Source organism: Ostrea edulis, chromosome 7, assembly GCF_947568905.1.
Source record: "Ostrea edulis chromosome 7, xbOstEdul1.1, whole genome shotgun sequence".
Lineage (NCBI taxonomy): Eukaryota > Metazoa > Mollusca > Bivalvia > Ostreida > Ostreidae > Ostrea > Ostrea edulis.
In genome coordinates this window covers 15,762,169-15,776,614 of record NC_079170.1, presented here as the reverse complement: position 1 = coordinate 15,776,614, position 14,446 = coordinate 15,762,169, and the positions used below count along the sequence as shown (strand labels likewise).

General features: G+C 34.8%; 1 protein-coding gene and 1 pseudogene across 1 annotated transcript; one reads left to right on the top strand and one right to left on the bottom strand.

Annotated features, from left to right (window-relative positions):
- The first annotated feature begins 1,922 nt into the window (after positions 1-1,922).
- LOC125655237 (uncharacterized) lies at positions 1,923-11,555 on the top strand. Its single transcript, XM_048885449.2, has 8 exons — positions 1,923-2,032; positions 3,864-3,939; positions 4,021-4,112; positions 5,482-5,685; positions 8,860-8,916; positions 9,583-9,673; positions 10,227-10,338; positions 11,318-11,555. Exons 1-8 carry the CDS (start codon positions 2,008-2,010, stop codon positions 11,486-11,488), a joined length of 828 nt encoding a protein of 275 aa, XP_048741406.2. The 5' UTR covers positions 1,923-2,007; the 3' UTR covers positions 11,489-11,555.
- Positions 11,556-12,958: 1,403 nt separating this feature from the next.
- LOC125655450 (uncharacterized) lies at positions 12,959-14,389 on the bottom strand (annotated as a pseudogene).
- Between the last annotated feature and the right edge of the window lie 57 nt (positions 14,390-14,446).

Sequence of the window (14,446 nt, the reverse complement as noted above, 5' to 3'; positions counted from 1 at the left end):
TAACATCACCATGTTTGGCAGTAGTCTTCTCGATTTAGAAACTGATCATACGCAGAAGAAGCTCTTGTGGATCGAATTTGCTGGGAGACAGAAACCCCATGTGTACTTGATAATGGAATATCGCTACATCAATATGAGAAGTAGACGATGGAGAAGCTGAGGTCATCTTGTTTGTCATAAAATGGAGTTGTTGGTATGCTGTTAACATCTATGTTCAATAAAACATCGAACTACGAAGCAGATGTGGAAGACTATGTCATATCTTTTATTTCGCGTTCACAATGATATATGGAATCGACATATGAATGAAAATGATTATTAATAGATAAAATGCCATTGATTTATCTAAATGTCGAGTTGAGAGACACAGCAAGAGATTTTTCCTTCTAATGTAGAAGTTAGTGAAAAAAGTCTGCCTTGCAAGAATATAAAAACAGGTCAGTTTACAAAGAAACATCATCCGTATCCATGGAAAGATATTGTCGATGAGTAACTCCACCATTTTTAAATATCAACTTCATAGTACTTTTGCGTAGAATCAGAGTGGTGTTGAACAAAGTTTTTTTTAATGACTGATCATTAGATATACATATTCCACAGATGTTCAAAAAGCAACTGCCTATGATAACAAAATGTCTAGTCGTTAAATCATCGTAAGGTATGGTGGTGTAAAGTGTTAAAAAGTTTTGTTTTGTTGTTATTGATTTGATCGCTATAACGATCTAGTTCGTCAATACAATGCATCATTGGGTCAAATGCTGTCTGACATGTTTCATACCGATTGTTAGGCTGTTCTTGGCACACTGATTTTGACTACGGATAACTCCAAAATCAGTGTGCCAAGAACCCGTATGAAACACGTCAGACAACATTTAAATCCTTTCTAATCCAAGATTTATTCTAATGTTGCCTTTCTCGCTGGGTTCCAAGTCAATATACGTAACTCTGATTTTTCGAACAAAAATATCCTTCTCTACGGTAATTTTTCTTCAATTTCTCAAACGTTTCGGCATGATTTATGCTTTCAAGTGCATTCAGTACGCTTGTCTTCTCTCATTTAATTTTTGTTTTCAGATGTTTCGTTTTCTCTGTTAATTTCACTCCATTCGTGAACTAATTCTTGCAGCTTTATGTTCAAAAATTCTCTTGAATAACTTTGCATAATGTTGTTCTGAAAATTGACAATTCCGAAAATTGAAGTATGCTTTGATTTAAAAACTGATCATACGCAGAACAACCTCTTGCCTATCGAATCATTTGAGAGATGTAAACACCATATACAGGTGATAATGAAATATTGCTACATAAATATGGAGAATTTGAAATCATCCAGTTTGTCATAAAGTTGAGTAGTTAGTTTGCCTTTAATATCTACTTTCAATGAAATGTCTAAGTATGAAGGAGACGTGGGTGACTCTGTGGTGTCTTTTATTTCGAGTTCACTGGGATCTATTGGATCGACATATGAATGAAAATTATTATTGTTAATAGATGATACATCGTCGATATATCTAAATGTCGAATTGAAGGCCGCATCATATACAGTGTCTTTGTTTGTTGGGGAGACACCCATAATATCTTTTACTTCCTTTATAAAAAAAACCAAATAACGGTCATTGTCAAAGGGGGATTGGTCTTTCTCATAATACGTGTCTGTTACATTTTAAAGCCTGATGCCCATTACATATGTTATGATACATGCAACTACAAAGTGGAATGAAATTTTCTTCAAAAGCTACAATTTCACTTAATGTTTTCAAGGTCGTCCGCGCTGAATCGTACCTGCTCTGTCAAATTGATTGCAACAGATGACAGTCATGAACGCTGTATATTTCCAATATTGTCATTATGACCTTTAACATTCATAATTAATTTTTTTTCAATCAAGGAAGAGCATCAACAAAACAATTTCCTTTCTCTCACTGACATCGATTTCTGAATTTTTAATTATCTTTTTTCCGTACATATCACACTGACATTTTACGTCTAATATCCGAACAGAGAAGGATGAGCTCTTCCCAAATATATTTACGTAAGTAAACTTCACTAAGATTAAGAATGTGACTTGCTAAATCATCCTTGAAATAAATTGATATTTCGACGGTATGTATTTTGAATAGCATAAATCAACTCTTCCAACACACTATATGAATAATATTAATAATATTTGTTGAAAGTCATTCCTTAAGATGAAAAAATTTCAAGAATTCAAAAATTGCAGATTTAAGAAATAATGAAAGTGTTTTCGTATATGTTGCAGGATAACGTCCGAGGTCGAGAAATGTTTTGAAATATTAATGTCGAGACCAAGCAGGTTATCCTGCAGCATACACGAAAACAAGAAATGTATTTCTATTCTACTACGGCTCAGAAATATACAGTCGATCGTTTTCCTATATAGCTACGAATTAGGTCACTATATGACGTCATGCCATTTTCGAAACGACCTACTATGTTTTTGCTTATGAAAAAGGTGAGATGGTAGGGGTATTCTAAATCTATTTTGAAAAAATATTTCTAGTATCTAGTTTGGTGTCAACGGATTATATCAATTGTTTTGAATACAGTTCCAGAAAACTTGCCTGTAATGCATCGCCGTGTTTACGTGTGTATCGCTCTCGGAATGCAGAGGATTGGTTTATACTGACTGCCAAATGTTCTTCAGTAATTTATTGTTTTGTTTTACAACATATATTGATTGGTAATTCAATTATCAGTCATCGACTTTATCGTAGCATTAGGAAAACTCGAAGTGCAAGCAAGATGTATTACAAATTTCTCATAATCAGTTTTAAAATACGTATGAAGGTATATAGTAGAATAATTACCGCGGTATTCCTTTGATCTTTCCAATAACCGTGGCAGAATAGTTGCTAAGCTCAACAGTAAGGAATATTTTTACTTGTACGTTGAACAAATTCTCAACAGAAGACACTCTGGGCTTGTCCGAGAAAAAAAGGAAGAAACTTTAATGTCTTTTCCTCTACAGAAACAAACGAATATTGTCGAATAATGCTTATTCTCACTGTGTATTTTATACTGTGCAAATCGCGTCTCCTTTTGATAATAATTTATCAGTGCTTTCTTTATCATCACTACAAACCTTGCAAACCATCACCCTAGCTGAGGTACTCTCCCCTACCTAATGCGTTATTCCTGGAAACTCCGATCTCCAGCTTTTCTGAAACAATCGTTCGCGCTTTAATTTATATTTTCATACGTTCTCTTTTCTTTTCTTTTTTCAATTTTCTATTTTTGGGGGAAGAGGGGACTAGATTACTCGTAGTAAAACAAGACTATTGTCAGATGCAAGGTGAAGATAACGAACAATCTCATAATTCCTATAAGCAATACAAAATAGATAGTTGGACAAACACGGACCCCTGGACACACCAGAGGTGGGATCAGGTGCCTAGGAGATCCATTCTTACTCTTACTTATGATAGTGGAGATATTTTACCCGACTCGACGTTCTGCTTATCAGTACAATCAAACTTTAGGGCAAAGAAAACCAAGATGAAAACTAAGTGCATTGTATTACTTTCATATCGGAATTTCCACGATCGAAAAAGTGTCGCTAGAAATGACATGTCCTAATCAGAAATATGCTGGACATGGACAGTCTGACAAACCTTGATGTTGAGCTCCGACTAACACACCGAATGTTTAGTATGATTGTTATAAAATGTATTTGAAATTCAATCCTCAATTGAAGTTGACTCTGTTCCCATAAAAACTGGAGATTGTAGCATCTTATATGTAATCATAATAAAATACCTTATTGTATTTCTGGTATAAATCAACTTCTACTGTTAGAAAATGACATTGAAAAAAAGTATCTATTGTTCAGATATTTATTTCAGATTTACTTCTCTGCCTTCCGATGTTGTTGACTAGCATGATTTCTACGCCATCAACTGAAAACCAACTCTCTAACGTGTGAGTTCTATAACCATCTGCACATATATAATATAAATTCATCAATTCAACGCTGACTTTTCTATTCTATGAAATTCACAGGTTAGAGCAGATATGGTGCCTAGAAAATGCAGTTCAAATTCAGAATGAATTAGCTCAACAACGTTGTCCAATTACATTCTTACAGAGAAACGGTTAGAACAGTTATTGTGCTATATATATATTTATATCCGTGTTAAAATGTTCATAAAAAGCAGATTATTTCAACTTATTGTATTATAGACGTGCAACATTACAAATATGCCATCTCCTTGAAAACAAATGTAACATTCTTAACAAATCGAAAATTGGATTTTATCTCGGGAAGTTTCAACATATTTTTCGGCTATTCTTATAAGCCTGATTACCTCAATTAAATGTTTACCCAATTTGATTGGAAAGCTATGGTGCTTCAATAAAAGGAGATTCTCGCATTTAAAGGATGTTTTTTGGGGGTTTTTTTTTCAGAGGATTACCACATCATTTCCTTGAAATCAATCAAGTATTCTTTTAAAACAAATCAAAATCCGTATATACACGCGGAAGATTTCATTCACGTTTAGCAAGTATGATAATGGGTTAATTAATGCTAATGAAACTAAATGGATATTTAGAAGGAGTAGGTTGTCCTCTTCCAAAATTGTAAATGTCATTTTCCTAGGGTGTGTGGGTTTGGTTCAGGGTGGTGCTAAAATTATTATAATGATTTGAAGGAGTTGTTTAAGGTTGTTGATACCGTATACAATCTAAATGCATATTCAGAAATTACTAAAACGGATGTACTTGACGGTGAATTTTGCAACCCCATATATATATATATATATACATACACATTTATCACACAACAGTACTTTTCCAAGGTTCATAATGCGGGTTCGGGAAAACGATATGAACTCGTAGTACGAGTTAATAATTATGCAAATTAGGTAGGTCCATCATCCATGCGCCACATAAACAAATCAGCATGTCATCCTTTGAAATTATTAACATTGACGGTAAAAGAACTTGTTTTGTCACCAAGGTTGTTCCAAGAGGATTTGTGTGAAAGGTGAAGATAACAAACAGTGATCAATCTCATAACTCCTATAAGCAATACAAAATAGCGAGTTGGGCCAACATGGACCTCTGGACACACCAGAGGTGGGATCAGGTGCCTAGGAGGAGTAAGCATCCCCTGTCGACCGGTCACACCCGCCGTGTCTTTCAAGAAGTGAAAATAATTTTAAGTTTCTTCAAACCGTGACGTAGCGACGAAGTCACAATCGAATTGAAAGCAAAAACATTCTGTGACATTCGGGTTGTGAAACAGAAAGTAAATCATTATGTGCGTTAAATGATAGTTGTGTGATAAATATGCTTATGGTATATGAAATTCGTTACCGGATTTGAATATTTCATTCACGAAGGCTCGGGGAATATTAAATCCAAAATCCGTTAACTCCTCATTTCATATGTATATATATATGTATATATATATATATATATATATATCCTAATTCATTTACTTGTTTAACTTTCCTCTAGGTGTGAACTGCTCGGTTTACTGTGACGGACGGTTTGTTTTGAACAATTCTTTATACGAGGAGGAAGGCTGTGTAAATTTCGCGTTAGATCTAACACTGTCTTTCCGTGAAATCAACATCTCCTTCCTAAACACACAACATTGCAATGTATCTAAATGCATCGTGGACTGGATCAACATCACCTGTAATATTTCAAGTCATTCTGGTAAGATATGAGACACTAACATTGCGTTATTTGATAAGATTGACGAATTGATCTCTTCGGAGGGGTGACCAGGTGTTTGATACGATTTGACTTATCTAACCGTTTTCTGGGATGATCAGATGCCCTTAAGGTGATGTGAAATGCACTTACTTTTATATGCTGACGACAATTTGAACTTCTTTCCAAAATATACAGCTTTAATAAATACACCGACTTTTAATTTATCTTGAATACTAAGGAAGCCATTTTTGTGTGTTCCCCCGATCAGTCCCTCGCCAAAAACCACATCTGAGCCATTTTAAAAGAGAAATGAGGAGGGGGGGGGGGGTACATTGGGAGAGTTTACCTGTATCCACCTTAATAATGCAAGATTTAATAATATATGTTAATTAAATTTCATCATGCCAAAGCTTTTGCTAAATTGAGCGGAAATAAAAACTTTAGGAAAGTAACTAGACTTACGGTTTCATTTTCAAAATCAATGAAAGCACGTATTCTGATGGTAAACTTTGATTTAGCCAATAACTGAATTGATGCGTGCATCAAATCAAATACGGCTCTCATTAATTGAATTGATGTGTGCATCAGTATGATGGAACCATTGCTTGCAAAATTTGATTTGGAGCTCGGTATAATGGATTTGATATCTTTATTTCACTTTATTTATTTTATCATTTACAGCGATTTTGTATAAGTAACTAATACACACATCAATTCTTTAAAAGAGAGCAGGAATTCAATTAAAGAGATCATTAATGCGGTCACGGATATGTTGCATTAATTCAATTGAAAAGGGCACGAATCAAATCGTTGCGTGCATTAATTACCTTATTGCACACATTACGTGAATTGATGCACAATCAATTGAATTATTGCTCTCTTCAATTGAGACATAACGCGTATATCATGAATAGAGAAACAATTCAATAATAGCGTGCAGAATAATGCACGATTTGATGATATAATTAATTATTTGAAACGCATAAAATGAATTGATTACATCTTCAAATAATTAAAGATATCTTTAGTTATTTGAGTTTATGTTGATTTTGGCGCTCCATAGCCACTGGTATTTGTTGCCAAGCTTAAGATATCATTGATATTTATTTCGTATAAACATCATACTGTAAACTTTTCGCGGGTTCATGTGTTCGCGTTTTCATTTTTAAGGGGTTTTTAAACACTGTGATCCTGAGTTTGGTATTCAATCGTATATTGTTCCAAACGTTTGAATTCCTAAATGTATACGTATCATAAAAAACTACCAGCCGTCCACGGAAATAAACTACAATACAATATTCTATTAAAGTCAATGTTCTGGGATGAAATTGAGGCAATCAATGAAAGTTCAGAATTTCAGGCCAAAGAGATGTTACTTTGAGAAATGAAATAAGGATGGTCATTAGGATTATGGGAGATTCTTTTTGACGGTAAAAATTTCATTGAGGTTTATGGAAATCAATTGTTTTTAAAGTTCGCTATGACTAGTAAGCAAATGACCGTTAGCGCCCCTCGCTGCGTTCAAAAACAATCTAATCTAAAATTGGATGTTAGATCCGCTCGCATACTCGCATATAACTTATGTTTGCGAGAATACGAACATATCTAACGTCTAATTTTGATTAGATTGCAATGTCAGAAATTTCTCTTCCTCGATATAACAAGATGCATTATTCATTATTATCATTTTTATTATTATTATTATTATTATCACCATTATTATTAATAGTAGTGTTAGTATTTTATTATTATACATTTATACAGCGCTTTAAGACAATTACTCTAACGCGCTTTACATGTAACACAATAAAAACAACCTAAGACAAAGAATAATAAAAACAGAAAAAGACATAAAATGATACTAAAACTTGGGTGGTTTTGTTGTATAAAAAAACGTATTTATAAATACCCAATTACAGATTAAATGCAACTTTAAAATGGTATGTTTTAAGTTTGTTTTTTAAAAACGGCTAATGAACCCTCGACACGAAGATCAAACGGGAGGCAGTTCCACAGGGTTGATGAAGAAACATCAAACCGTCTTTCGCTATACCGTTAATATTAGTACGAGCGCATGACTTTAGAAGGTATAACGAATCCGCAGAACGAAGTGTTCGCTGTGGATGGTAGATTTGAACATATGCTGGAGCTTATCCAATAAAAGCCTTGGAAGTATACAATAGGATTTTATATTTCGTTAGAAATGTCACAGGTAACCAGTAAAGCGATATAAGAATTGATGTATTATGCTCATGTTTCCGTGAACGTGTCACTAGCCTGGCAGCAGTGTTTTGAACTTTCTGTAACTTATGCAAGGATGCTGAATTAACATTATAAAGAAGAGCATTTCCATAATCAAGACGGATGTAATCAGTATTCTAACAAGTGTCCTGCACGCATCATCCGTTATAAGAGATCTAATTCTACCAAGTTGGAAATAACATGATTTAGTCAATGCACTTATTTGACGCTCCATGCTAAGTGTGTTGTCGAAAAACATCTCAAGATTTTTTTACACATGAAACGCTAGTGACGATAGATCCACCGAAAGCAAGTTGATATCCTGAGGATTCACTAGCTTTACGTTTAGGTGTAAAGATAATAAGTTCTGTTATCCTGATTTAGCTTCAATATGTTGTTTTGCATCCAGTTGTCAATATCAGAGAGACACTCTTGAAGTATGTCTGCAATGTTGTCCCAGCTGTCGTTTGGATTTATAATCAAGTATGCTTGAGTGTGATCCGCGTAGCAATGATAACACATGTTATACCTCCGGCAAATTTCTCAGATTGATTTGGAGAACATGCAATATAGACGTGCTCCTGATACAGAACCCTGTGGAACACCAAAGTGGAGTAGGAACTCTTTGGATATTGTAGATCCAACAGCAATTTTTTGACTTCAACAAGAGAGATCAGACTTGATCCATGACATAGCCGATATCGCGATACCAAAAGCATACTTCATCCGCCTGATCAGAATATCATGGTCTCTGACATTACACCTCATTTCATTGATTTTGTATGGCCTTTCCGAATAAATACAATAAAATCTGTGAACTGTTTTTGCATGATAGTGCAGGGAATGAGTGGTACGTGTCCCAGCATGAACGCACGCGCATAACGATTGATAAAGAAGGCATCTACATTAGTCTTATTGAACCTTCTCTTTCAGAGAATAATGAACACTTTCTAGATAAGATAGATTTTACAGGCGATGACATACTCACAGGTAAAGTGTTTGCTTTCACATTTCTTTGTATTATAATAAATATTCATTGATATAAATCTACTTATTGAAATGTTCACTCTTCATGCCTATTGATTAACTAAAATTCAAGTATGGTGTTTTGACTATTTTTTACACATTTTTTTTTTCATATCGATAAAATGATTTGGGCCGATAGTAGTCATTTTTTATCCTGAAATTCAAACATTCTTAATTTCTCTGAACTTCTGTAATTTCCATTTTGAAATGATCAGAAACTAATCACATTAATATTTTCCTAAACCCGATTCCTCTTCTGACATAGAACATGTATATATAAGATGGTTACAAATTTGTGAAGGACTTGCACAGGCTATGCCTGTTCTTTAATCCATTTACGATTTGTACTTAATACAATATAGTATAAAATAGAAAAAAAAAATTGAGGAATGCTTGTATTTTGTGATGTCATATATCATAAAATGACTGCTAAGATACCATTATGCGTTTTGCACGTTGCCTATTTAACAAATGTATGCAAACAGTGTTGATATATGTAAATCTATCCTTCCGAATATTGAAATTAAACTTTGGGCCAAATCTTGTTAGTTCCAGAAAGTTGTCATAACATCAAATTGTATGGCAAAATAAAATGATATAGAAAGATAAGATTTAAACTACTATTTCTAGATTTGGTGAAGGCTTTGAGTTGCGGAATAGCGGGTTGTATAATAGGTATACTAGCCACGATATCTGGACGCTGCTCCAGGCACAAATTGCGGTAAGCCTATTATCCAGACATAGCATTATACACAAATTACGTTTAGCACATTATTCAGACACTGCTTTATACTCAAATTGTGACTAGCTTATTATCCAGGCATTGCACCGGTTTATACACAGGTTACGGTAAATACATTATCCAAACACCGGTGTTTAAACACAGATTATGGTAAATACATTATCCAGATATCAGTTAAACACAGACTACAGTAAATACATTATCCAGACATCGGTTTATACACAGATTATGGTAAATACATTTTCCAGACATCAGTTTATACACAGACTACGGTAAATAAATTATCCAGACGTGGGTTTATACACAGATTATGGTAAATACATTATCCGGACGCCTGTTCAAATACAGACCATGCATATGGTAAACACAAATAGAGAGACTCCTCATGATCAATCTGTGAGAACGAGGCTCCAGTAGATATTTCTTTTGAAGGCTCACCCGCGTGATATAAGCTTTATCTATATTCTATTAATACATGTACCAAGAATACGATTTCGTCACGTGCATTTTGAAATTGCTTCTCCTGTTTCAGCATGGTGACCAAAAATGGACAAATATCAACCGACCCTCAGTTAGATAATCAAGATTGGAATGACTCTGGAGACAATATGCACGTATATTCCGATATAAATGATACCGTGAGGGTAAATGAACTTATATCATTTTCATGTACATGTATATCTTTCATAATGCTTGTATCAATATATTTCTGAACTATGTCATGAAAGGTGAAGATAATAAACAATCTCATAACTCCTATAAGCTGTGATGCTTACACTGATATAATGTAATTCTTGTTAAACACATGTACATATAGTGTACATGTTTCTAGTCACAGGCAAAGAAAATACAACCACACCCCCCCCCCCCCCCGTCGTTTACTTGTCTTTACATAGACTATTTTAATGTATACCTACTTCACTGTGAAATGCTAGGAGTGATCGTAGGAAGCATAGATTGCATGACAAATTGGGATAACGAGCAAAACATAAAAAATAAAGATTTTTCGCTAACAAAATAAAGATAAATAGTTCAAAATAAACAAAGCACTCCATATTTGATAACATCAATCTGCTAAATAACAAATTTGAATCCAATTCGTTGCATCGGTGAATTCTTTGTCTCGTTCAACCACACGAGTGGTTGAAATACACTGTTGAATTCTATTTTAAAGCAAAAGTTTTCTTCCAGTGTAGTTTTCACGGCAAGTTCCGTCACTTTTTTCAGCTTTCCGTTCCTCTTTCTAGATTTCGTAGAGTTTTCAAAATCTATGGATTTTTTTATGTAGAAATTAGAAAACTCTACAGGCGGCCACTTAGACAACGTCCAATCTAACATTTGCTAAGGCAGCAAATTATTTGTCATTATTATACGAGTAAAGCAGAAATTCTTTCAACGATATTTATTCGAATCTAATCAGATTTTAATTACATTGCCTGTAAAATGTCTAACATGATTAAGCAAAAGACCATAGTGGATATTTTCCTTTCCAAAAATTGATTGACACTGTAAAAGCAACTCAAGTATCACCGCTTAAAGACAAGAGTCTGTTATCTCTTCGATGTTTACCATGAGTGTGAGTTGAATGAGATTAATTCGATATCTTTGATATCTCCCATTCAGGACACGAGTTCGAGGAAGAGTGGAACGTCAGATCATTTCAATGAAAGCAACGGTTTAAAAGACAGCGACTCGTCATTAGAGAGTTGTAATAAGGAACAAACAACTCGAAACGAAAGTGAAGAAAGCAAAACTTATTTTGAACTTGAAAAGATGATGAATGGACTTTCGTAACGTTGTACTGTATTGTGTATAGTATTGTATTGTGTATAGTATTGTGTTTTATTATTTACCCATCAATGTATCGTTCTTTGATACTGTGGATTTCACAGCGTGTGATACGGTTTTCTGGATCACACACTGTGGTTTTCTGATTCCGTATCAGTATCCTCTGAAACTGATGACGTCAAAATACATCGACGCAACGGGGGGGGGGGGTTTGTGGAAAATATTTACCGAGTCACAAACAAAAGTGCGTACACAAAATAGGATTTCACTGCTGTCACCCTTCACCGTGCTTCGTCCGTCGTGCGTTAACAATGAAGTATCTTTGGGACAAGGAGACATGAATTGCAAAAATTGTAAATTTCAAGTCCCCAGCACCCCTGCAGCCTTAGGGGCGGGGCAAAAACTGCCCAAAATTGACCAATTTTCAAAAAATCTTCTTCTCAAGAACCGCACATGTGTAAGAAAAACTAAATGCATGGTGATATAGAGCAGGAAGGCCTCTACCAAAATTGTAAATTTCATGATCCCCGGGGTAGGTCAGTTATTAAATGTGTGAACAATAGACATTTTTAACTTCTTGATAACTATCATTCCAATTCTTTTCATATTTGGTGTGAATCATCTTTGGGACAAGGGGCATAAATTGTAAATTTCAGGTATCCAGCACCCCTGGGGGCCACTGCCCAAAATTGACCAATTTTCAAAAATCTTCTTCTCAAGAACCGCACATGTGTAAGAAAAACTAAATGCATGGTGATGAAGAGCAGGAAGGCCTCTACCAAAATTGTAAATTTCATGATCCCCGGAGTAGGGGTTCTGATCCCCGTGCTGGGCCAAACTTGTCATATAGTGTTTATGTGTAAAACACTTAAATAACATCTTTAGTACTGTTGATACTAAATTGGAACTAAATGGATAGAGCAGGTAGTCTTTTACCAATATTGTAAAGTTGATGATCCCCAGAGTAAGGGTTCAGACCCCAGGGTGGGGCCAAACTCAATATATGGTATGTATGTGTAAGTTTGCTGATACTGTATAAACTTCAGATCTTTCTAATTTTCAGCGTCGCCTTGTTCGGTTGCATATCTTGTGTTTTCTGCCATTATTAGTTTGAAAACAAAAATTCTTTCAATTCTGCAACAATAACAGTTTCTTTTGCCATTTACGTGTAATAATGTTTTTAAATTTATTCTTCGGACATAGTACATTGTCCCCTTTCACCTCTAAACAAATCTCTGTGTTAATGTATTTGAATGATAGAGAAGTCCAACTGAGGTTATATCTATTACAACACACGCCAAGCTACACGTAATGTTAGTGAGCCACATACCTTAATTCAACCAATTACTGATTAGCAAACCAGTCTTTTAATCCAAATCAATGACATGTTTCGTCTCATGTATAGTAAAATAAGTTCCAAATTATAGAGTTATGCTCTGCTTATCAAAGAAAATTTTGAGAACTCATAATCAACACCTAATTAATATAATAGCATTTACCATGAACTTCACACGTTCTGTTAACCAAGTCAAATAGAGTGCCTGTCGGACATTTCACAGCAGTAGCATTACCACCTTCACATCTGTAGTAAGCGTCACAAGGACGTTCAGGATACTGGTAATTTCCGTCTTTCTTGAATTGACATGAAGGAAGACGACCCATAGAATTATAGTCCGTTGGAATGGCAAACAGATGCACACATCGACCATTGTAAGGGAATGATCCTACGTCCCAGACATTGTCATATGGACAGTGTCTGTTTCGTTTACCTTACCATTTTCACATACTATATATTGTGAGGAGAAACCAATGTCAGGTTCTGGCCATAAGCCATCTGCTTTGTATTCACATTTTGAATATCTTGCAAAACATGGTATGCAGTGTGAAAGTTTACATTGTAGTCTGAAGTATTTGCCTGAAAAAAGTAAGAATATAAAATCAGCAATAACAAGCATTTCTGTTGAAAGCTTTTGAACACTTTACATGAATGTACTAAGTTACGGATTCATAATCCGTTTACTCTTTTTCTCCGCATGTGTTCTTACAGGGATAAAAAGAAGGGGAAACACCATGATCATTGTATTGACTTGTATCAGCAGTTATGTATACAATCTAGTTTCACTTACATGCCCATGTTGGTTTGTATCGTTTTCCACAATCAACCTTGGTGTAGTTTTCACACTGAAGCGTTTCTTCTGAGAACAAGAACGGGTAATGACACTCGTGTAGATATTTTGTGGGCCAAAAGTTATATTGAGGAATCCATGCACTCAATTGACGATCCTCCCCAGAGCAGTTGTAATATCTATGGCAATCAGTCGCACTACCAACGATCAGATTCGGGTGTTGGATACACATTTCCTCTATCATACTGTCTACATCAAAAGTAAAAAAGCACCTAACCATCATATGGTTATGTAGCTCTTTGAAATTTGAACACAAATGATAAAAACAAATATTTTACTCCGTACGAAGCCTTTAATTAATATAACTAATCAAATCTGCACGGAAACAATCCCCTTTAAATATATTTCAATTCGATTATAGAAGACAAACTGTACCCGAATTCATATTAACAAAGAAGTCTCGATCAACTTACGTGTGTGACATTTTCTGCACCTTACCTGTAGGAGTTATTTGTGAGCCGTACATTCTCAGTAAGTCGTTGTAAGCATTAAAGACTGGATCATCTTTGCTAATTCTGATGACTTCTTTTAAACGAGTTGTGGTTTCTTCGATAATATTTTCGGTTTCTTCTAAAGCTAACCGTAGAGCGTTTATTTTTCTATCCTGATTGAAGATTCCATATTGGTCGCAATCATTGTCATACAATGTCTGTGAATGTAAGACGCTCCACATCATAACGGACAGACAAGCTACTAAATACTGTGATAGTAAGGTAGCCATTCTGTACACTGCTTTGAAGAATATTTCGATTTTTAAAGTTATTTGTACCTGTATTTA